General features: G+C 39.9%; 3 protein-coding genes across 5 annotated transcripts; 2 read left to right on the plus strand and 1 right to left on the minus strand.

Annotated features, from left to right (window-relative positions):
• Positions 1-41: 41 nt before the first annotated feature.
• Positions 42-5516, plus strand: LOC103984514 (CBS domain-containing protein CBSX1, chloroplastic). Of its 3 annotated transcripts, none has more exons than XM_009402027.3 (8): positions 42-411; positions 1154-1241; positions 1316-1380; positions 2182-2230; positions 3410-3462; positions 4715-4830; positions 4923-4980; positions 5043-5516. In XM_009402027.3, the coding sequence occupies exons 1-8, from the start codon at positions 220-222 to the stop codon at positions 5118-5120; spliced, it is 699 nt and encodes a 232-aa protein (XP_009400302.2). In that variant the 5' UTR covers positions 42-219; the 3' UTR covers positions 5121-5516. The 3 variants fall into 3 exon arrangements, with proteins under 3 accessions (XP_009400302.2, XP_009400310.2, XP_064991720.1); XM_009402035.3 differs by having other exon boundaries at positions 55-411; positions 5059-5516; XM_065135648.1 differs by lacking the exons at positions 1316-1380; positions 2182-2230 and having other exon boundaries at positions 55-411; positions 5059-5516.
• An 875-nt stretch (positions 5517-6391) lies between these two features.
• On the minus strand, positions 6392-13099 carry LOC135628757 (oryzain alpha chain-like). Its single transcript, XM_065135647.1, has 5 exons — positions 12522-13099; positions 11233-11468; positions 11011-11151; positions 9687-10136; positions 6392-6748 (listed from the first exon to the last, which is right to left on the minus strand). The coding sequence occupies exons 1-5, from the start codon at positions 13009-13011 to the stop codon at positions 6650-6652; spliced, it is 1416 nt and encodes a 471-aa protein (XP_064991719.1). The 5' UTR covers positions 13012-13099; the 3' UTR covers positions 6392-6649.
• A 4180-nt stretch (positions 13100-17279) lies between these two features.
• LOC135628756 (probable beta-1,4-xylosyltransferase IRX14) lies at positions 17280-21133 on the plus strand. Its single transcript, XM_065135646.1, has 4 exons — positions 17280-18141; positions 18226-18753; positions 20502-20766; positions 20842-21133. Exons 1-3 carry the CDS (start codon positions 17456-17458, stop codon positions 20734-20736), a joined length of 1449 nt encoding a protein of 482 aa, XP_064991718.1. The 5' UTR covers positions 17280-17455; the 3' UTR covers positions 20737-20766; positions 20842-21133.
• The last annotated feature ends 2674 nt before the right edge of the window (positions 21134-23807 follow it).

Here is a 23807-nt window from a genome sequence, read left to right on the forward strand (position 1 = left end):
GAAATAACAAGAGCCAATGAAGTTGAAGCGAGAGGGCTGAAGTCATCAAAATATCCTGCACCGATACCTACTCCGCTCTCAAATCAATCATTTTAAACCGCTTTATAATATCCCCCCTCTCTCTCTCTCCCCCGTAACCGCCTCTCGCCCCTTGCACGGTGAGCGAGCGCGAGTGGTGGGGATAGGGATTGGTCGAGAGATCTCGAGAGGGAAGGAAGGATGCTGCTACCCATGGAGTCTGTCGTCGCCCGCCCTTCTTCCGCCCTCCGCCTGAAGCCCCCTCTTCCCGTCCGCCACCTCTGCGGCCTCGGCTTCGGTGCAGGCCCCCTCATCGTTCGAGGGCGGTGGCGGTCCCTCGATTTGAGCGTCGCCGTGGCGCGGAACGGAGCCTTGTCGACCAATTCTGCGCCGGTGAGGCACTCGCTTCTCCTTGGTTCGACTTTTTCTTCTTGTTGTTTTAGGATCAATTCGATCCCCGTTTGGAGGGTTCTCTTATGTTTTCTTCCATTTCTCTGCCAATCGATCCGCCTCTTTCATTGTGCGTGATTAGTTTTGTTTTGTTGTCTTGGTACGGTTGTTATCTTTTTGCAATATTCTCGAAATAATACGAGCCTTCCACTTGCAAGAACAGCAGCATGACAACCACCTTCACTGTCAGCAAAGTGAGTCGAAGTCATTCACAAATTATTGACCGTTCTATGTTCCCTGTCTCATTTCCTCATGCTTAATTTAAGAAATTAAAACGAGCTGAAAAGCTGATTATATGGGAAGAGTGATGCAAGTTAAAGGCAGGCGTATGAGGAAAAGATCATTTACATCTAGATGATGCAAAAAAGTGTTTAGAAATGCTAAGATTACAGCAAATGATATAGGTTGTCCGGATTTCTTCTATGTTGCAATCAAGGGTTCAGCCCATTTGACAACCGTCAAATTCTGTTGAACTAGTGTTGGACTAATCTTAGTCTCAGTGTATTTATCTTTATTAAGTCCATGAAACCTTCCCACTAAGGCTAAATTATTTTCCTAATTTTTATTGTCACACGACACTAATTTGTAAGTTGCTTCTTTTCTTCCAAGTAGCATTGGAGATAAATAAACCTGCTCCCATACAAGATAGTTGTTAATTATTTTTTTTTATTTTACTGATTTGCAGCAAAGCAATGGTGTGTACACAGTGGGTGATTTTATGACCAAAAAGGAAGATCTGTGTGTTGTGAAGCCTAGCACTTCGGTTGATGAAGGTACTTTCTGTACCTTCTTTTTGTGCTTCTTCAATCTCTAACTGAATAGCTTACCCATCCATTGATGTAAACAGCACTGGAGTTATTAGTTGAGAATAGAATTACTGGCTTTCCTGTCATTGATGACAACTGGAACTTGGTATGAACTTTTTTCTATTTTTTATACTTTTCTTGATGATATTCTTGTCTTTCATGCTAAAAATCATGTGTGTTTCCAATGATTGAGCATTCGATGGAGATCTTTTCTTCACCAGTAAAGTTCTTATCTTATTTTATTATTTACTAAATTGTGCTATCTTGAGTTTGTGTGTTCAAAGTTTAATACACAACTATTTCTTTTCTTGAGACGTGGATATGTGTACATCAAGATGTCCCAAATGTAAGCGGTTATTGTGAAAACTGATGGTTCTATATATCATGTGTTTTTTTGTGTGCTGTGCATAATGATATCACTTCTTTTTTCTTTCTTTTAGGTGCTTTATAGGAATACAGATAATAGTGGGCTTTTAGTACATCAGCTGGACGCATCAATATGCTTATTCTTTGTTTTATATAGTTAGTTAATTTGAATGGATGCTCTAAAAGGACAGAATGGAATAATTAGAAAAATAGAGACTATGAAGATGAAAAGACTTAGATAAGTTGCCTGTTTGAGAAAGTGAAGAAAAACATGAGAGAGAGAGAGAGAGAGAGAGAGAGAGAGCGAGAGAGAGAGAGAGAAACGAAAAAATAGGGATGGAGACTGGTGATGGGTGCAATTTTGTGGCATTGGTCTGTTCTCCTCTTGTCTCACTGAGGATCTTTTTGATTTGTGGCCAGAAATTATTCATTATGCTTATTTTCTGTTCAATTTGTTTATTTTCTTTATCATCAACTGGTTATGTTCACATTTTGAGTGTTTGTCTTATGGTCGCCTCCTTTTTTTTTTTTGGCTTTGCAGGTTGGTGTTGTTTCGGACTATGATTTGTTAGCTCTGGACTCTGTTTCAGGTTTTCTTCACTATTTTTTTTTTACCAAATCTTTTGTTTACTAATATCTGTTTCCTAAATAAAGTACTGGGAATATAGGAAACTAGGTAACTTTTCTTCTTGGATGTGCCTCTCAGGAGAGCTTCCAGTTGTTTAAAGTCTAATGGTGTTCTCATGTTTCTGGTTCGCCAAGCAATACTGTTCAGATTATTTGTTAAGTGATTGCAACCTATTATGCATTTCATATTTTCTGGAAGCACATACAACTTGTTACCTCGTACAAGTGTTGAGCATGTGCTCTACACGTGAAAACATTTTGTGCACGGTAGATCTGTTGAAATGTGCTTGGCAGCCATGATGTGCACACTTTGACAATCGGTAAGATATGCCTATGTTTTTCTATTCTTTTGACCCTTGTGCCATATATACGATGAGAGACGCAACCCAAGCCTCTTGCAGATCATGCTTTTGCTTTTAATTTGAATTATATATAATAGGATTTCTTGGCAATATTGGTGATATTAGTTATGTCTATTAAAAGGTTGACAGATTTCTTTTGCCCAATCTTTTGCTCAATGGTGACAAAAAATCTATGTAGCAAATCCCAAATAATCGGGATATTACATGTTGTTGTCTATTGCAAGGTTGCTTAGCTATTCAGACACAGGGTTTGTGAACACAGGCTTTCCAACATCATGGGCACAAGATTCTGCATGCAAATTATAGTAGAATTTGATGGCAAGCAAGGAATGCATTTGTTTGAGAAATTTTTTCAGCCTTGTCAACGTGGATGCATGTTTGTTTTTGAAGAGATTACTTATCTTGAATGCCAGATTGCTAAGTCCCTTTTGGTAGGTCATCTAGATTGTCAGTCCCTTTTAATAGGTCATCTAAATTGTTAATTATTTGGTAAAGTTGGAAGTCTGGGAAATAAGATAAACTTATCAAAGGAAGAAAATTTTGTTTCTAGAAGTAAATTCTGTCAGCAAGAATATCAGAACTAGTTATTTATTTTAGAAGAATTTCATAAACTGAATACATTAGATTCCATTGTTACATATCTCAAGTTATCTTTCAATCTTCCCTTTATTTCTTCAGTCCATCTGTTTTATCTTTTGCCTCTGCATCAAGGAGTATTGATTTATGGTTAAATTTCCATCTTAGTACAGTACAATATCAAAAATTTCCTTTTCTTCTCAGGTAGTGGACGGGTTGAAACAAGCATGTTTCCTGAGGTTGATAGTACATGGAAAGTATGCATAATTTTGTTTCATGTGATAGATATGATTCCTTAATATAGTTGATAGAAATTTTTTGCTTAGTAATAATTGATAGACTGTTTTATTATAAAGTTCTGTTCATTGTGATATGTTTGAAGTTTGTTTTGGGAAAAGGAAAGGTTAATTGTTGTCTGGGTTTTTCTGATATTAGAGAGAACCAAGTAACATACAATTTTTATAATTCAGTCTGTATACTTCATGGACATAATAGGTAGTGAAAAATGTAGAATATGTATACATAAGAATGTGACTTTTAATTAAGTAGGAGAAACAAATAGAATAACTAGTTATAGTCAAGTCAACGGACTTAGAGGTGTGTGACCTATTTTTTAATACTCTCATGATATCTTCTTGGTTTTCTGACTTTCTCTTTAGATTTAAAGCTTCTAGAGCTCATATCTTTGTCGTTCCTATACATGGAGTGGATTTTTGGATCTGAAAGTGGTATCCAAAATCTTGAGATTATCATATGGCTGACGGAATCATTATCCCAACGACTTGGTCTTAGTTTTATTGCTGAACATAGCTACAAGTTCTGGTGGGAGGCATATGCCTCGTAATATATGGTAATGTTAGAAAAAGGGTTGTTTTGAAAAGAAAAAACTTATGCATGATTCTAGATGTATTGAAGAAGGCAAGATTTGATATAATAGAATTACAAGTATAACAAGTCATAATGTCCCAACTATTTTGAGCTGGCTACATAGATCATTTGCCATCATTGAACTATGTGCAAAGTGATATTCTTATTTAATTTAAGGACATTTCAATCTTTATTTATAGTTTTTAATAAAATTCACTTAGGTCTTCATTTACCTTTCCTTGCACTACTAATACTAATTGTCTCACCTTAATATTCATATTAGTTTAGATGTACTTATTTTTCTAATTTAGTTATGCAATAATGAGTTCTGGTGTTTACACTATCTACGATGTAAGATCCCTTGCAAGTAGTTTCTCCTTGGTAACAATGCCATCCCTTGGACTGGACTTTGTTTCGTCAATGTTTAATGCTGTTTCACATTGGGTCCTTGTAGAACATGCTGGTTCATCACATCAGTATTTATGGTCTCTTTTTTTGGTTTTCATGCCTATTCTAAAATGTCATAAGTGCTCTTATTAGGATTACGAAGAAATATATAATACAAAAGAAATCCAATAAGCTATTCGTACACACTACATTATGCCTCGGAAAGCTGTAACTCACATTTGCATCCTGTTACAGACATTTAATGAAGTCCAGAAGCTGTTAGGTAAAACTAACGGTAAAGTTATTGGCGACGTGATGACTTCTGCCCCTCTTGTGGTTCGTGAAACTACCAACCTTGAAGACGCTGCAAGGTTTTACATGTTCAATCATATGCTAAACTCTCATTATTAATTTTTTTCTGCCTCAAGCCAATGCTAAAGCGACCCATCATTTCTAATTCCAGGATATTACTTGCAACAAAATATCGCAGACTTCCAGTTGTCGACAGCGCTGGTAGATTGGTATGTCTGAGTATCAACTTTAGGTTCCTTTTCGTATTTCTCTCAGGCACTTGTCATGATAGGTATTCCATGTTGAAGGTTGGGATCATCACAAGGGGAAATGTAGTCAGAGCAGCACTCCAAATAAAGCATGCAAATGAAAGAAATTCCCAAGTCTAGGATGAAATCACAAAGTTTGCAGTTACTTTTAACAAGATCATGATGCAGCTGATCGCTTCATTGCACTTACTATCTCAACTTTTTTGGAAAGGTATGCAATATGGTAGTCATTGAATATGCTCTTTGATGTATGAATAGACTACAGCCATAATAATTTGACAATGAAGTCTCAGCTATTTACCACATTTATGTTCTCTTAGACAACCTTCAACTACGTTAGTCTTTTCATTAGTCCTAGTAAAAGATGAAATTTTGGCAAATTTGAATTGTGTTTGCTATTGCCATCGATGGTCATATGCTGAAGCATTGTTTGTAACCTATGTATTAAGTTATGCTTATTAATTTCCATATGCCAAAGGAAATACCCTATTGCTGTAGCATTGTTTTTTCGGTCTTACATTAACATGTGACAGTCAGTCTTCCTGGCTTGCATTCAAGGATATAACCCTGATGATTTAACACTGCTCTAACAATAACTTTCTTGGATGATGAATACCATGGCATTTAATTTGGATGTTCATGTTGGCTATATATTTTTTCAATCTGCATTTAGGATTGGTACTGATATGGGATAGGTTACACTCTGTAAACAGTTAATCCAGTCTTATTAGATGATAAAATGAGAAAAAAATATGTCTAAAATGATGTGAACAAATATTTACACAAGGCTTGTCAATATTGTGATGGAGATAGAAAGAGATCTGAGTAGAGTTTATTTGAAATGATAAAAAAGAATTGAATCCTCTATTCCTTTTCCTTTTTTTGGTTGAACAAAATGAGTGTGCCCCTATATACTTATTTGAGAGAGCATATACTTTTCAAGGCTTTCCCATATACACTTAAGATCATTTTGGCTTCAAGGTGGCTAATTCTTGTACCAATTGGGTGTGTGGTCTCTGTATCATCCATGATTCAGATGGCATGATAAAGGACTACCATTATTTCATGTTAATTGCATCGAAACCTGATGCTTAAAATTAAAATAATAATAATAATAAACCTTACAAGTTAAATCACGATAGTAACAAGTGGAACAGCTTACATATTTATGTGTTTTTATCCTGTTAGTATCGGAGAAGAAGATAACAATTATGCTATCTGCTGGCTTTTCACAACATGATATGGATATCAAGAAAACTATTACAGGGCAATGCATTCATCAGGCGCACAAATGATTGCATGCAGGATTTTTTTTACACCAGAAAGGCAAGTAGATCGAAGATGACACTAATTAATGACACTCAACCACAACTTGGAGAACATAAAGTGCTAGATTTCTTGTCTAAGGATTTTTCAGTTGCAAATACTAAAATAAACTCAGAAACATAAACTTTACATGATACACAAAAAAGCAAAGTAATTCATTTTTAGGTTTCATCTAAACATTTGATATCCGAGACTATGTACAGGAGCTCTGGCCAACACATAAATGAACCAGAACCAATTGGTAGAGTTTGCAGTGTGACCACTCATCCTTTCTTCACCAACCAAATAAATCAAAGGAAGATGATCATGCATTGCGATTCTCCTCCGCGAGGCCTGAGTAAGCCCAATAGGGTTTGGCAGGAGTACGAGCGAAAGCCTTCACTACTAGTGGATTGTCCTTGCTCTGCATATCAGCATGAAAAAGTGACATAATTGTAACTGTGGAAATCAGAGACATACACACATGCATCGACATGTCATTCTAAGCACTAGGAAGGAAACAATAAAAGACCCAAAAAAGAGAGACAAACTACCGCTTTAGCTCAATCCAATGTTTTTATTTTCTAGTTGTGCTTTATCAAATAGAAAAAAGAAAAAAGAAAAAATCAGACTGAAAATATTATTCCTACCTTAATACTGGGTTTGGTAAGTTCTGTGACCCCATTTTTATCGCCATTGCTTCCTCTCGGATTATAAATCCTAACTCACCATTTTTCTTAAACCATCTCTCCCATTTTCCCTCTTCCTTTCCTCATGTCCAATTCTACTGTCAATGGCCACTCTTTTAACTTTTTCTTCCTGCTCTTCAATTCTTCCAACGTCACCATCCTGTGCTAACGGAACAATGTTGCTCTTCCTTTCTAGGATGGAGCTCTAGCTCATCTCTCGTGGTGGCTCTGTCCTTCCCCTTTCCCATGCTATCTATCCATCATCAGTTGTCTCTTCTTCCTGACTACCACTCTATCATCTCTACGTATTTTTTTTTTTTAATTTAAATAAATCAAATCAACTGAACCAAATTATTGCGTCTTAACAAATAGAAATAAGTTTCGTTTCACTCGATTTGGTTGTCTTAAAACCACCTGATAAGGCATATTTTGGATTTCAGTCACGTCACGGTCCACGTCGCATCACGCCCTTGCCAAGTCAGCATCGCATCCGAGACTCGTACAGGGAGGCAACCCCTCGGCAAGTCCCGTGCCGAAAAGCTCAGAACGACGTCGTATGGCGTCGTTCCGTGCATACCAAGCGACGGCCGAACAACGGTACCAACTCGTCGTGCGAGGATCGACCGCCATGCCAAATCCACATACGACTGATCCCCGCACAACAGTATAAAAGTCCTTGACCGACATCTGGCCAGGGGACGAAGAAGAGAGGAAAAAAGCCACCACTAACTTAATCTATAAGGGGCCAAAGTCGGGAATCCCCCGACGAGGGCCTTTGTGCAGGAGCTCGACCACCCCCGGAGGCACGATCATCCCAACCGAGAGACGCCTCGCCAGAAGACGACGTCATCATCCCGACCTCCCGATATGGTTGGCCTCAGCACCTCAGCCAACCAGTTGAGAGACGCCTCCCAGACGACGACGTCGACAGCTCGACCCTTGATCCAGCCAGCTCCGACACTCCTACCAACCAACCGAGAACTCTAGACATCATCCCGTAGACCAAGCCGTGTTGACTCCTCAGCCACAGCGCATCAATTCACCAACATTTTTGGCGCTAGAAGGAGGGCCGATGTCGCAGGAGCTCACCCCGAGGTGGCTGTATTTTCCTGCAAAACTGGCCCTCGTCGGGATCACCCGACGAGGCCCCTCCGACGAGCAAGTCAGTGGAGTGATCAATTGAACTCCCTAGCGTTCTATGGGCGTTTGCGAACGACCCCTGATAGGGAGTATTTGGCCCTATGTAAACCTACAACAGATGCTGCAGACCGACACGACACCATGCGCCTCCAGAACCGCGGGGTGCACGCCACGTCAAGCCCCAATGGTGCGACTGTGCGGCCTGACCACCCCAAGAGCTGGGGGCGGTGCCGTCTGCTACTAGGGCAGTGCCATCTGACGCCCCTCGAGCACCCCCGAAGACGCCATCTCATCGAAGACGTTGTTTCGCCCCTAGAGTCAACGGCCCTGTCGGAACAGGGCCCGACCAATTCCCGCACACAGGTATAAATACCCCCGACCTGATCCAGGAAATGGGGAGAAAAAAGAAAAAGAGAAAAGGGGGAGAGATTTAGAACGAGTCTAACTTGCTCGTCGGAGGGGCCAAAGTCGAAAATTACCCGACGAGGGCCTTTTTGCAAGGAGGCAGTCGCCGCCGAGCCGCGAATGTCTTCTTCACACGGACGGCGCCCGGTACGCAAAGGAGGGTGGCCCAACGAGTCGGACCTGACAAGTGTCAGCCCGCATCTCCCATGCTCTAGAGGCTTCCACACCACTAGGAGGATCCCCAACCATCAGAGGGGATGAGAGGACGCATCTTCCCATGAACAAAGCTCATATCGGCTAGCTCTGGAATGTCGGCTCGCAGCGAGGCGCATCACGCCCTTGCCAAGTCAGCATTGCATCCGAGACCCGTACAGGGAGGCACCCCCTCGGCAAGTCTCGTCCCGGAAAGCTCGGGACGACATCGTATGGCGTTGTTCAATGCATACCGGGCGGTCACCGAACAGTACCATCTCGCCGCGCGAGGATCGGTCGCCACGCCAAATCTGCGTACGACCGATCCCCGTACAATAGTATAAAAGTCCCTGACCGACATCTGGCCAGGGGACGGAGAAGAGAGAAAAAAAGCCACCACTAACTTAATCTACGAGGGGCCAAAGTCGGGAATCCCCCGATGAGGGTCGTTGTGCAGAAGCTCGACCACACCCGGAGGCACGACCGTCTCGACCGAGAGACGCCTCGCTAGAAGACGACGTCATCATCCCGACCTCCCAATACAGTCGACCTCAGCACCTCAGCCAACCAGTCGAGAGATGCCTCCCAGACGACGACGTCGTCAGCTCGACCCTTGATCCAGCCAGCTCTGACACTCCTATCGATCGATCGAGAACTCTAGACATCGTCCCGTGGACCAAGCCGTGCTGACTACTCGGCTATGACGCATCAGTTCACCAACACCACCCAAAAGCTCTCTTTCTCTCAGGTTTTCAAGATGAGAACCAAACCAATCAAAAATTTATGAAGTTGCTCTCCGCAAGTATAAAACTAGTAAAAACAAAAATTGCTAAGAAGAGACTTGAAAAGAAAGCTAAGATACGGTTATTATCATAAACAGTTCACTATGTATAAGATAATCTGCAGTTAACCAAGAGAATTTGAGTATAGATTTACCATTTGACAGGTTCCAGCCTCGACATTGCAAACAGGGTAGTCATGGGGGCAGCAGCTGTAGTGGTCTTCGCAGCAGGTGGCGGCCTCCAGGGGGCAGCATCCCCAGGCAAAGCAATTGCCACCATACTCATAGACACAACAGCAGGTGGTGTGCGATGGGCAAGTGTAGTAGTTGTCACAAACGGTTGGTGGGCTCACCGGAGAGGGAGGGGTTGGACCAGGGTTGGGTGGGTTCTCACCATTCTTTATGGGGTAAGATGCTTCCATGGCAATACCGCACTTACCGGTGGAAGTGTTCAAGTTTCGCTCCATCCTGATGTAACCAGCCTCTCCCCAGTCTCCCCCCCATGAGTTCCTGACAATCCAATAGTCCTCACCATTTTGAGTGCCATAGCCTACAGCTACAACACCATGGTCCAGCTTAGTCCCACATCTGCCAGTGAATATACCCTAGAATATGTGAACAAAAGAATGTCAATAAAAAAGTGATCACCTGATAAATTAAGTCTCCAAGCCAGATTTGCTTATTATGTCAGGGAAAAAGATGTGGAATAAATATAACTATTGCAATACTAATACCAAACGACAACTAAAAAAGCACTATGAAGAAAAGAATGTCTTTCAAGAGCATAAGTCATACATGGGCTCAAGGTATCCTAAAAAGGGATAATTACAGATGTTTATAAAACCATGCATGTGCAAAAATAATTGATAAATCTAAATTCCACTGTGATTGTATCACAATAATATTGTAAACCACCATACAAGTCAAATCCAAATCAGCCAATCAAACCTCTGAGTGTTGATTACAAGAAGGCTGGAAGCAATAAATGACTCAAGAATTAATACCTTAGCAGTCATTCTACAACAAGAAAAATTTTGAAAGAAACCAAAGCAAATGTTCTTTTGACAAAGAAATATATCATCAAATATCATATAACAGAGACTGCCATAGGTAGCAAACATGCTATCTAGCTTCTACACAGGTTTGAACTCGTAAAAGGCGCATATGGGTTGTACCCAAGTTTATTTAGCATCAGAGTAACATCCAACATATTTCATCTTGGCTGTTAGTATATATGGTGACCTAAGTTAAAACTGCAACAGAATCTAAGAATTTTAACTGTAGTTCGCATCTAAATTCATGCTTATCTGAGTAAACATGCCCAGTTCAATTGATTTGATAAAAGAGAAATAGCAGTCCTAGTTGATTCCAGTGCAAGAGTGGAACTTCATCTTACTCCTAAGACAGAATGGTTTAGGCTGTGTCATTCAGTTCCATCGAATTTCACAGAAATGATTGTCTGAACAATTGAATTCATACCGATTGGTAGAGTTGGAACTCCCTGCCACCTGCTTCAATAGCAACACTGACGGGCTGGTTTGCAACAGCCTTTTGCAGGGCCTTCTCATCATTCTGCGGAACACCTTCATAGCCATCAATAGAGACAACCTTAGCATTCTTCTGCAATCATAAAAATATAGGAATATGGTTCCATCAAGAACATCACAGAAGATGTCACAAAAATGAAACCAAAAAATGTACCCTGTCCTGGTCGCATGTGCCGTCCCGAGCTCTATAGGGATAATCATCCTCAGTGTCAATGCCTTTATTGTTAATGATGAACTCAAAGGCGTAGTCCATGAGGCCACCATTGCAGCCCTGGTTATAGGCATTGTCACAATCCACCAATTCCTGCTCAGACAGTGTTATAAGCTCCCCGGTCACAATCTGATTTATCCCTTCCACAGCACCAACAGTTGAGAATGCCCAGCAGCTCCCTTCACAGCCATCAAGATTAATCATATAACCGTGAACCATAGGGTCTTTGAGACAGCAAATTAAACATAGCAGCATCTAGTATAGGGTCACTCAAATAGGTCCCAGAGAAGACATTCTAATGGTTAAACGCACACACTGCACCTTCAAATCTGACTCTGAGAATATGGTACACATCTTATGTAATCCTTGAATAACAAGAGTAAAATTTTGAAAAATTAAAATGCAACGAGTCGTAATATCTAATAAGCATATTTAGTCTAAGATTAGCCTCAATCGGTTGAAGAGTAGAAAAATCAAGATCTCATGAAAGCCAAGAGTTGCCTCTACAACTCAAAGACACTTTTGCTCACATCGATGAAGAAAACCCATTAATATCCCAACTATTTGTGATCGACTGTATGAATATTTTTCCATCGTTATGCTACTTATGAAACAATAACCTTAGTGAAATCAAATGTCATGTAAAACACAACAAATAAGTCATAATATCCCAACTATTTATGAGCAACTATACAGATATTTTCCCATAATTAAGACGTTTATGGAGCAATATCCTTAGTTGAATCATGAGCATTATTGTTTCCGAAAGAAGCATCTCCTCACATCAATCCTGATTAAACCAAACATCTCCTTTAAGCATATAAAAGGTCATTAAAACCAATCAACAAACAAGATTTTGCTGACCTTCAGAAACAGATTACATCATTGCATCAAAATTAAAGACATTAATACCATACGCAAAATTCTATCTTTGCTGTTGACATGAACAACAACCTGTTATATTGGATAAAACGAAAGAATTCCGACGGAATCGGTCTCGGATGAAAACGTGCAAAGAAATAGGGCGATGAATCCGAAAAGATTAGTGAAACGCCGAAGCAGGACGGATATAACGCAGCCCGAAACCGATACCAAATAGAAGGACGAGAACACCCACAATCAAATTTCGAATTCGTCAAGGGTTCGATCGTAATTTGAATCCCTTCTTTCCGCCGCAAGCGACGGCGACAGGGGAAAAGGAGACGACGACAAAGAATGAAGCGGAGACTCACCGCAGCTTCCCTGGTCCTTGACGGCAGCGACAGCGCCCTTCGCCCTCCAGTCGACGGACTCCGGCAACTCCTCGCCGTCCTCGTATCGGTACCGGTCGCCGGGAACCCGGCTGCGACGGGCGACGCCACGGGCCCTGGTGCCCAGGTACGCCGCCCGGTACTCCTCGTTGGTGAGGTCGGCGAAGCGGTTGAGGCCGAGGCGGAACCGGTGCCGTCCGGCGTCGGCAGCGGCATTGTGGGCATCGACGAAGCGAAGGTTGTCCTTGAAGATATCGAACCGCATCTCGTTCTGGCCCAGCGCGTTGTTCGCTCTGCCGTGCTTGGCCAGCCACCCCTCGTACATCCGCCGCATCTCCTCCTCGCTCCTCTCCAGGCCCCTGACGCCGTGCTCCTTGTTGTAGGCAACGATGGACGTGTCCGGCGTGGCGGAGGCGGCGAAGAAGAAGAGGAGGAGGAGGAGGGCGGCGGCGAGGAAAAGCGTCGAAGCCATAGCGAATCCAAGAGGAAGGGGATGGAAAGGTGGGATGTCGAGGGGGGCAGAGGGCCGAAAGGTGGAACCTTTATAGGGGAACGGAGGCGTGATGGGTTGGCGATGTTGGAATTGGAGACGGGGTTAAAGCAGTAGAGGCAGAGTGGGATTTGAGTGGGCGTCACATGCGATCACGTACGTTAGTGACCATGAATTGACTAAAATACCCCCCAATTTTTCTAAGAAGAATTTTAAGGGGTGTTTTTGTTGGGATTTTATAGACCGTTGGATTGAATAGTTTGTGAGGTTGCATGCATCTTCTTGTGAGGATCAATCTTGATATCTTCGATAAGGATTTGGATGAAATGAAAAATGTTAAGTCGATGAAATCACAGGAAAAATGCTACTATTACCTATAAAAGCGATTACTATGTACCAAAAAATATTCTATAGATTACAAATGAAAAGTTTCGAATTTAATATTTTCTGACATATATTTGGGGATCGGTTTCTAAGAGGTTGAGATGATTGAGATTTCATGTGTCAACTCTGCACATTATTTTTTTTATTTGTATAAAAATAATAATATATAAATAATAGATTCAATTATAGTTGAATATTAAGCGAGCCTAACTCTTTCTCGGGAATGATGGAATTGAATTGATTGGACTAAGATAACAAAGTCAACGAGAGAGAGAGAGAGACGTACAACCGAAGCTAAATGGTTGACCTTCAAATAATGAAATCGATCACTACGTCATATTTTTATTTTGTATTAAAAAGAAAAATATTATATTGAGTTATGAAACCACGACTACTACATCATGTGCCTCGGAGATCAGCAGCACAATAATAAATTAGAAAAGGTCGAAAGTCAATCTTTAGTCCAAACAAAAATATATTTGTTTGCTTTTGCATGATTTACAAGCCAATTAACACATTGATTCGTTTATATGTGTACGCATGAGAGACCATAACATCAGTAAAGGATTTTATATGGTAAAATATGTCTTGCAAAACCACACATATAATTCTGTCTAAAAATCGTCCCTCCCATTACGTAGCTTTCCACCTGTAATATAACATTGACCATTATTAGTTCTAAGTAGAAATCCAATCGCCCCCCTCCTCGGTTGCTCAGAGTAAAAGTTTGGCTTGTGGTAGCCATTATCAGGTTAATGGGGTCCTTATTCCCTTAAGACATCGTAGCAAGTGTAGTAAAGAACGCAATAGCTTTGAAAAAGATCCCTTTAGGGGAATTTTTATTAGATCGAAAAATAATTTTTATTACGGGATTTCCACACTAAACAAAAAAAAAAAGGTGTTTACAATTAAGGTAACCAAATTATTATTTCTTTGCCTCGGTCAATCCCCATCATGCTCCTTAAAATTAAACTGCACGCCTAGGTTACTATTCAAAATAACAAAAATGCTCCGAGTGAAGTGATACTCAAAGAGAAGGTGCCGAATATAATCAATTTCAAAATCATATGAACAAAACGGATTAGAAATATTAACATGCATACATTGCTGAACATCGGGAGTAGAAAATCGATTTTGGAACGATTATATGGGATGAGATTATTTTTTACTCATACGTCTTAAGTATATTTTGTCTTATGCCTTTTACTATGACGAGTTTTTTATTATGCAGGTCAGATTTTTCCGACTCACGTGTCTTGTGTATATTTTGTCATATGTCTTTTGCCATGATAAATTTGAGTTAGATTTTTTTTTACTCAAGTACATCCAATATATATTTTGTTTTGTGTCTCCCGTTACGATGAATTTCTTATTACCGAGTCATTTTTTTTACCGACGTATCTCAAGCACATTTTGTCTTGTCTCATCCTACGATCGATTTCTTATTTCGTGAGTCGAATTTTCTCGATTTATGTATTTTGACATATTTTATCTTGTGCTCTTATCTTGATAGATGTCTTTCATGTTTTTCAATGTTATCTTTATACATTAGTCATTTTTATGCTTTTCGATGTGTTCTTTTTGTCTTTTTAACTTATAACATCTCTATTATGTCACAACTCTTTTTTATCACATATGGGATGTTGATTGCATCATTCATTATTTCTCATCATTGACAATCTCCACAAAGAGATGAAAGAATTGAAGTGGAAATGATAGTTATCATTTGGACATGTGATCGGTATATATCCTTTAATTTCTATTAAATTTTTTAACGAGTACAACTTCAGCGAGTCATTAAGGGGTACTACAACTCATAATAAACCTTACTTTTAACAATGGGATTTCCTCTTTCACCAACTAATATCTGCTCATACGAAAACCCTCATCAATGGCATGCCCATTTGCCAACATATTGCATGACAAAATGCCTCTGAGAAGACACACCACACAGTCACGTAACTAGTTTTCCTGATACCAGTAACATTTCATCAAGCAGGCACGTTGAATGGCAGCTCATGTACTTCCTCTCCAAGCTGTTGCTAAGTCTAAGCAACAGTTGCTTGATGCCACTCGGAGGTCAATCCTAGCGAGAAGATGGGGATCAGAGAGAGGAGATGTGGATGCGGTGTAAAGTTGGAAACATCTCCACTTCATGATCTTGTCAAGCTAGCTAATGCCTCCTGATTCAGGTTTCTTTCATGTTCCAGGTGCATTGCTTCATGTCCTTGATAAAAGGACCAATTGGTTGATGTGATGTGTGTGTACTACTTAATGAAAGACGGGATGTGAGATTGGGTGCTGCGTCACAACAATCTAACCCACCTGTAAAGTTCACATATAAACCATTGAAATGACAACACTGGTCATCTGTTTTGGTTTATTTTTCATTTATTTAAGTCATGCCAGCTCTTGCATGTCTTCTTATAAAAGCATCAAACATTCATTGTGAGAAATATTTTTTATTGTATTATTCAGAATTTTATAATTTGATAAAATCTATATATTATATAACCCAAGCATGATGAGCTAACTAGCCTATCAACTTCATTTGGTCTAATCCATTGACCAAAATATTTAAGCTGAAGTCAATAATAGTACACTCATCAGATCTTTATAAGTTAATCATACACATTGTCGACTTCCGATGTGGGATTAATGGGATGTTACACTATATCTATCTTATAACTTGATACAAATATCTACATATTGTAAATTTGTGTGTGTGTGTGTGGAGATTTGGTCAATCTTCAATCCTCCAGTTTTTTGGATGTAATTTCTCGATAGTTATTGAATGATAGTTTTTCTTTTTTTTAAAAAAAAGGAATATGCTACTGTCACTAACACTCATTCAAATATACTAAGGTTAATTACTGCTAATTAAAATTACCAATGAGTTCAAAAAATTTTAAATATAAAAATATCCTTATATTGATTATTTGAATTCTAGTTTTCTGAACTTAATTATAGAGAATTAAATAAAAAATCCTAATTTGGAATATACATATAATTTTGCTTGTTGAATTTCCGGAATAAACAAGATTGGCAGAGATAGAAAGAAAGAGAGGAGTGTTCTTGACAATGCTAAATGGCAACACGCATCAAAACTGTCTTGGTTAGAAACTTTTACAGTGTCATTCTTTGATTGGTTGGACAAAAAGCATATCAACAACCCCCAAAGACCAACAACGCCAAGTTGAAGCGCCAAGAGAGAAGTCAAGTTGGAAGATATTTTGATGATGACCATGAGAAACTTGTTTTATACCCAATTTTCCCACCATTTTATGTTTTTTTTTTCTAATCCATCATAATATTATATTGTATTTCTCACTTTCGTTTTAATGACACATGCTAATATTCTTTTTACATGTCAAATTCAATCGGGTACCGCATATGAAACAAATACACACGTCTATAACAAAGTCTTAAATCATCCCAATTACTAAAAACAAGCTTTTCTTTTTAAATTATCGCAATTAATTTTATTATGTTATTTGATTTGGTGAAAAAGAACTATGAAAGTCTCTTTGAATTTTAGGTAAAAATTGAATTTTCAGATTTTTTTAATTTACTTATCTTGATATTTATTATTTTGCTTAATAAGTTGCATGTTTTTGTTGTTCTTCTAACGGAACTAATATGATTTTACCCCCCAAAACAAAAAGTACTTTTGTTTTCTTGTTGTAGATTTCTGCCGACCATATTTGTTGATCATTAACTGTTGAAAGCAAACAGCAAAATTTATTAAGACAACTATGAACTAACCACCGCCGGAGACAAACAAAGCACACATGGGCCGGAGAAGAGGGCAAATGTGTAATATCGCGCCCATTCATTAATCATGCTCACCACCCACAAAAGTAGTAGCTTCCAATTCCTTGCCCGAGCCACCACCGCTTTCCTTTCTTCCTTCTTTCCTTCCGCCCCTCCTGTCCCTCTCCGCCTTGCTCTCCGACAAAACCCTATCCCTTTGATCGCGATTCATGATTGGCGAGTTGACGGCGGAGTAGATCGGAGGGAGGCAGAGCGTGGAGGTCGGGCAATGAAGCAAACGGCGCCGCAGCAGCCGAACCGCCAGGCATACACCGCCTTCCGCTCGTCCCCCGGCGTTCTCTTCTGGTCCGCCGTCCATGTCCTCTGTTGCCTCCTCTCCGCCGCCGCTGGGTTCCGCTTCTCTCGCCTCCTCTTCCTCCTCATCTTCTCCCCTTCCCCTCCCTCCTCCTCGTCCCTCCACCATCGTCACCTCCTCCGCCAACCCCCGCCCGCCGTCCTTCCGTCCCCGCCGCCGCCCCACATCCATCTCCCTCCTCCTCCTCCCGCCGCCGCCTCGAACCGCGTCGTGGTCGGCCGCCACGGCATCCGGGTGCGGCCCTGGCCCCACCCGAACGCCGCTGACGTTGCACGGGCCCACGAGATCCTCGCCCGCGTGCAGCAGGAGCAGCGCCGCCGCTACGGCGTCAAGGACCCCCGCCCCGTCCTCGTCGTCACCCCGACCTACGCCCGCACCTTCCAGGCCCTCCACCTCACCGGCCTCCTGCACTCGCTCATGCTCGTCCCGCACCCACTCACCTGGCTCGTCGTCGAGGCCGGCGGCGTCTCCAACGAGACCGCCGCGCTCCTAGCCCGCTCCCGCCTCCCCGTCGTCCACCTCCCCTTCCACGAGCAGATGCCCGTCCGCTGGCACGACCGACACCGCCTCGAGGCTCGGATGCGCCTCCACGCCCTCAGGTCCGGCCTTTGCGTGCCGCTATTCCCCTTCCCCCCATCAAGGCTCACGTCTTTCTGATCCTGACCTATGTAATATGGAAGCAGAGTCATTAGGGAGAAGCAATTGGACGGTATCATCGTGTTCGCAGACGAAAGCAACGTCCACAGACTGGAGCTCTTCGACGAGGTTCAGAAGGTGGAGTGGATGGGCGCGCTGTCGGTGGGAATTCTAACACATTCGCAGAGAGAAGGTGAGAAGGGGCAGTCACCATTGCCTATCCAAGGACCAGCGTGCAACGCCTCTGGCCACTTGATCGGCTGGCACACCTTCAATAACCTTCCTTATGCTAAGAAAGCCGCCGCCTTTGTGGGTGATGGGGCGACGGTGTTGCCGATGAAGCTCGAGTGGGCCGGGTTTGTGATGAACTCGAGACTGCTGTGGAGGGAGGCTGAGGAGAAGCCGGGTTGGGTTCGGGATCTTGACGAGGTGGGAATCAACGGGGAGGAGATCGAGAGCCCGCTGGATTTGCTGAAGGATGCATCGTCGGTGGAGCCACTCGGAAACTGCGGCAAGAAGGTTCTGCTGTGGTGGCTTCGGGCCGAAGCGCGCTTTGACAGCAGGTTTCCCGTTCGGTTAGTTTCCAGAATCCCTTCTTTCTCTATGGGACATTGTTCTCTTTCGCTGCCTTAATATTATACCAATATGTCACACCTTGCCTCGTTTGACAAAACTCCTGCCCTAATTATATGGAAAGATTTAGATCTATGATAAATATCTGATGTTTTTATGATCATCTCTATAAGTTGTAGACATAATTCTTCACATTTTAACAAAACATCCTATTTGTCTAACTAACATCTTCCCCACATAGGCCACTTGTTTCTACTAATCTTAACATAAAGACCTATACATGACATCCATGGTCGATGTGTTCATGAGGTCCATACACATCACCTACGCATATCAGATCACCATAACTTGGGCAGGTGATTGGGGTTCGGAGACTCTACGGCTCACCATGCCGCTATCACCATACTAATGCTTGTCTCTGCCAGAATTTAGGTTTACCAAGATGCACAATAGGTCCCAATTTCATCTACACCATTAATTATTGTTGTTTTGATGCCGTATTTGTTATGCTTCAAATCTGAATTCCACATGATTCAAGCCCTCAAAAAGGAGTATCTAGAAAGTTCTTCTTGGAAGAGGATAGTGAATCATCAAAGCCAAGTTCCATGCCTGATAAGAGACTAATTAGTTTGGGGTGTTATGTCTAATGCCATGTCCTAACATAATCCTCTATCATTTTCATCCGGACTTAGGACTGTAGTTCAGACATTGTTTCGTGAAGATTTTAACTAAGGATATTAGCTTGTACAAAACTCAGTGAAGCAAAAAGATTCATCTATCCAACATCAAATGGTTAGGATATCATGGGTTATTTGTTGTTATGGTTATATAATATCAAGAACCATGGTTCTCACTTGTCATGTACATGTGATGACATGGTGATCACACATGACACGTTTGTACATCATTTAAGTGCTTATGAAAACTCTTCTAATCCATGAAGAAATCGTGAGGGCATTTGTGCAAGGAGATGAATTGAAGATCTTTTTATCATTTATCATCTACTGTAATTTCAATCGTGTACCATGCATCATTTTACAGTTTGGATCTTGTAAGCTTCTCTTCCTATATGATTATGCTTATGAATATCATGCCGGGAGTGGCTCCACATGTTATCTGTATTCTCTTTTGAAGTTATTCTATGTCTTGGTAAATGTTTCTAACCAGGTCAAGTCATCTCACTTCACATTTCTTATTGGATCAATTCATGGGACTAGAAGCTTGAAAAAACCTCATTTTTTTCTTATCATGTCTCTTTATTTGATACCTTTTTTTTTTATTAATTTACTTTCTGTATTATTTACACATCTTCATACATTCAACCCCAAATAGTCTAGACTTTACGAACTCTACTGTTGTTGTCGTTATATATTATATACGGATGAATTTTCATTCACATTTTCCGATAAATTTTGTGTAGTCCAGTATGGACTATTAGTCCATTTTAATATCTACTGGAGTATGCATGGTTACCTTTGATGGTGGTTGGGCATCAATGGAATCTAATCTGATTTACTTGACTTCAACCAACATGATCTACTTAGCTGAAATTTTTTTCTTTAATTCTAACTTGGATCAGAATTTTATTTATCCAACCTAACATTCATGGTGGTTGGACACCAAACTACCTTCAAATTTAAGCTCTTAAGGTGCTATTTAAGATCATCCAACCATTTAAATGATCAGATTATGCTGCCGAATTAGCAAATATTTCTCTCGTGTTACCTTGCGCGCTTTTGCTTGTGTGCAGGTGGGTGATAGATCCTCCTCTGGAAATCATTGTCCCTGCAAAGCGGACTCCATGGCCTGAGGCACCTCCTGACCTCCCATTTCAAGTGATAGCAGATGATGAAGATCATGTCGAAGTACATCCTTCAAAGAAAACCAGATCTTCCAGGTCTAAACGCATCTCTCGCAAGAAAAAGAAGCGTGAAACACATGTTGATGCACAAGTTTCCGACTTGTTCAACAGGCAAGAGAAGTAAAGATGGAATCTAGATTCATCGAGCAGAGAGGTATTTTCCTGGCACATCCTATACTACTCAAGGTGGTATGATCCTTCCATATACTCACCATCTATTCTCTATCAGAGACTGTAATTATCATGGAAGTAGCTTCACCAAACAAAGCTGCAAACTGGCGTTCAGCATTCAAGATCTCAGTGTACCAGCGGCAGCAACAAATTTGATTTGTGGTGAAGGATTTTCTTGATTTGCATTTCATCTGTGTTTCAGATTCATCAAATAGCATGACCGCCTTCGAGTGATGCACTCGAGCTCTCTCATACATTGTTGTAGTTATCTTTCTGCCTCATTTGATTGTGTAGTTTTGTCAAAATGATGTTGTATTTTCCATCTCTAACAGGACCTCTACATTTCTTCATTTCGATAGATAAATTGGATTCTTTTGCTAGAAAGAGTATACCAAGTTTGACTTTTGGTGAGTTGAACGGCCATGAGACTAACAATTGCTGAAAGTGGTGGCCTCAAGAAGCTGATGTTCTTGGTGAAGGTTAACAATAAAGAACTTCGTTAGTGTTCGATTTATCCCAATTCATGTCGGTTTCTGACTAGGGGAGTATTCAAAAGGTATGATGTGCACCACCAGGAATCTATAATTCGATCTTTATCGTTCTAAGGATTAATATTGGATCATTATTAGATCAGTTTCTCAGGAAAAGATTTAAATCCGTGGTTTTCTTAAAGAATGTATGGTGAGCGTAAGAACAAGAACAGAGTGGGAGAAGAGGGGCGGAGCGGAGCGGACCTGCTTACGGGAGGAGATGATGATGACGACAGCGCCTTGGAGGCCTAATCGCTGGGAGACGCCGAAGCCGATGCCGTGGCGGAGGCCGTCACGATCGCCACAGTGCTCTCTAATCTCCGCTTCCCTCCCATCTCGCTCCAGGAGTTCTGTTACAGAAGTAGACACTATATATGTATGCCGCCAAATTTTTTCCCAAGAATTTATTTTTTGGAAGGTATCCCTTTTCAAAATTATCAAACAATGACCCATATATCTAATCTTTTAAAAATGGCTCTTAAAAAAACTATCATTTTTTTTCATCCAAATCCACAAAAAAATTTCGTCAACCATTTACAGTGTGTTGTGGATTAGTTTTTATCCATAAAGCACTATATAATATTTTAAAAATACTATATGGTGTTTTTAAAATACTATACAATTTAGATTTTGAATAAATACATGATAGCTTTTGGGAGGTATTTTAAGATTTTCAAAATTAGAAATCACTGTTTGAGAATATATATATATATATATATATATATATATATATATATATATATATATATATACATATACATATATATATATACATATACATATATATATACATATACATATATATATTAGATTTTTTTTCTCAAAAAATGCCCCAACTTTCACTTTTCCCATTTGGTACCTCTTATTTCCTATAATGTCTCTAGTTGCTTTCACCGATCACCTCCATCGTATCAATTGTTAGGTCTTATCCCGTGAAGTCCCACCACAATATCTATTGGGAAGGAGGTGACCATGATGGAGCTTTCTCTCGTCGCCCACCTCATTAGGTATTGTTCGTGCAAACCCATATGTTGTCATGTCCTCTTAAATATTGTCACCACTTCTACCACAAAAGATCTCTTTCATGTAGTCGCTACCAAGCACCTCCCCCCTCATACTGATCATTTACCATAACTCTCACAATTTCCTCCTATAATGTCGATTTATGGTAAACCATTGACTTCATGACTATCTTAGTAAGGTAAGCATGTTAGTAAGGTAAGCATGTTGATACTTAATAAGGTAAGCATGTTGATACTTAAGGGGGAGAAGCAATACTTGGCATAATGATCCACATGAGAGGAGGGAGGATAAGCTCAATCATGATAATCTTTTCTTCACAATCAATATGACGAAAGGTAAGGGGACCTCGCGGGATGAAAGTCGTTATGAAAAAAAGTGAAAAATGATATACCTTCCAAAAATATATTTAAATATATATATATATATATACTCATATTCTAAAACATATCATCTTGTAATGTATTCGCTTATGACAAGGATTTAAAGTTTTACAGATATCCTAAAATATTTTATTTATGTATTATGCATTTGTCAATGATTAAAAAAATATAAAAAATATTTTATATATCATCTGATTTATGTGTTCATTTAAGATAAAAAATAATATTCAAAATATCGAGCGTACTCTTAAGTATTTTATTTGTGTATAATGTATCCGTTCAAAATAAATAAATATCTAAAGTGTTTGACAGATCCCAAATCTCTCATTTTACGTGTGATGCGTTTGCCTGAGATAAATGATTATTTGAAACATTAATGCATCCCAAAGCGTTTGCACATGACAAATCCGTAAGGGTGAAAAAATATGTTAAGCATTGACGCATTCTAAATCATCTTATTGGTGCATAGTATATTTGCCTCGGACATGAAAATAATCAAAGCATAATTTAGTCATTTTTTAATGCAGAGGGTAACAATCGAGCTCCCAAAATTGATATTATATTTTGTGATGGATAAACTCTTATCCCAAAGAGGACAAATAATATGGTCATTACTTTTAATCAATCAAAACTTGATATATAAAATCAAATCAATGCTCATACTGTTACTCAACTCTAGAAGATAGATAAAAAATTCATTGGACATAGTCAAATCAATAGAAAATCTAAAAAGGTATACTCTCTAATTAAATTAATAATTATAAGAATGATACTATATAAAATATTTTTTTAGATAATATAATTATTAAAAATAAACTAAATTAACACTTCCATCTTGATCGTCAAAGAGATTTTATCGAATAAATCCTATATAATATTTTTTAGAAAGTAACACCCGAGTATTTATAAATATAACAATAAATACAGAATATGAACATCCTTTGTTTTTAGGAAAAAAATTTCCCTATCCAATTTCTATATATTTAATAAGTCATCTTTCTGCAATATAATAATTTTTAAAACATAAATTAGGTCAAATTGATGATTCATTTTAATTTTATTTTTTATAAAAAAATATAATAAATTTGATT

The sequence above is a fragment of the Musa acuminata genome, chromosome BXJ3-1 (assembly GCF_036884655.1).
Source record: "Musa acuminata AAA Group cultivar baxijiao chromosome BXJ3-1, Cavendish_Baxijiao_AAA, whole genome shotgun sequence".
Classification (NCBI taxonomy): Eukaryota; Viridiplantae; Streptophyta; class Magnoliopsida; order Zingiberales; family Musaceae; genus Musa; species Musa acuminata.

What these genes read in the sequence shown, in the direction of transcription:
- LOC135628756 (XM_065135646.1), top strand. Translation starts at nt 17,456, where the DNA reads ATGAAGCAAACGGCGCCGCAGCAGCCGAACCGCCAGGCATACACCGCC. An exon ending in ATGCGCCTCCACGCCCTCAG is followed by an intron (nt 18,142 to 18,225) that starts GTCCGGCCTTTG and finishes ATATGGAAGCAG; the next exon opens with AGTCATTAGGGAGAAGCAAT. An exon ending in GACAGCAGGTTTCCCGTTCG is followed by an intron (nt 18,754 to 20,501) that starts GTTAGTTTCCAG and finishes GCTTGTGTGCAG; the next exon opens with GTGGGTGATAGATCCTCCTC.
- LOC135628757 (XM_065135647.1), bottom strand. Translation starts at nt 13,011, where the DNA reads ATGGCTTCGACGCTTTTCCTCGCCGCCGCCCTCCTCCTCCTCCTCTTC. An exon ending in GCACATGCGACCAGGACAGG is followed by an intron (nt 11,152 to 11,232) that starts GTACATTTTTTG and finishes TTATGATTGCAG; the next exon opens with AAGAATGCTAAGGTTGTCTC. An exon ending in AGTTCCAACTCTACCAATCG is followed by an intron (nt 10,137 to 11,010) that starts GTATGAATTCAA and finishes CACATATTCTAG; the next exon opens with GGTATATTCACTGGCAGATG.
- LOC103984514 (XM_009402035.3), top strand. Translation starts at nt 220, where the DNA reads ATGCTGCTACCCATGGAGTCTGTCGTCGCCCGCCCTTCTTCCGCCCTC. An exon ending in TAGCACTTCGGTTGATGAAG is followed by an intron (nt 1,242 to 1,315) that starts GTACTTTCTGTA and finishes TGATGTAAACAG; the next exon opens with CACTGGAGTTATTAGTTGAG. An exon ending in TCGACAGCGCTGGTAGATTG is followed by an intron (nt 4,981 to 5,058) that starts GTATGTCTGAGT and finishes TCCATGTTGAAG; the next exon opens with GTTGGGATCATCACAAGGGG.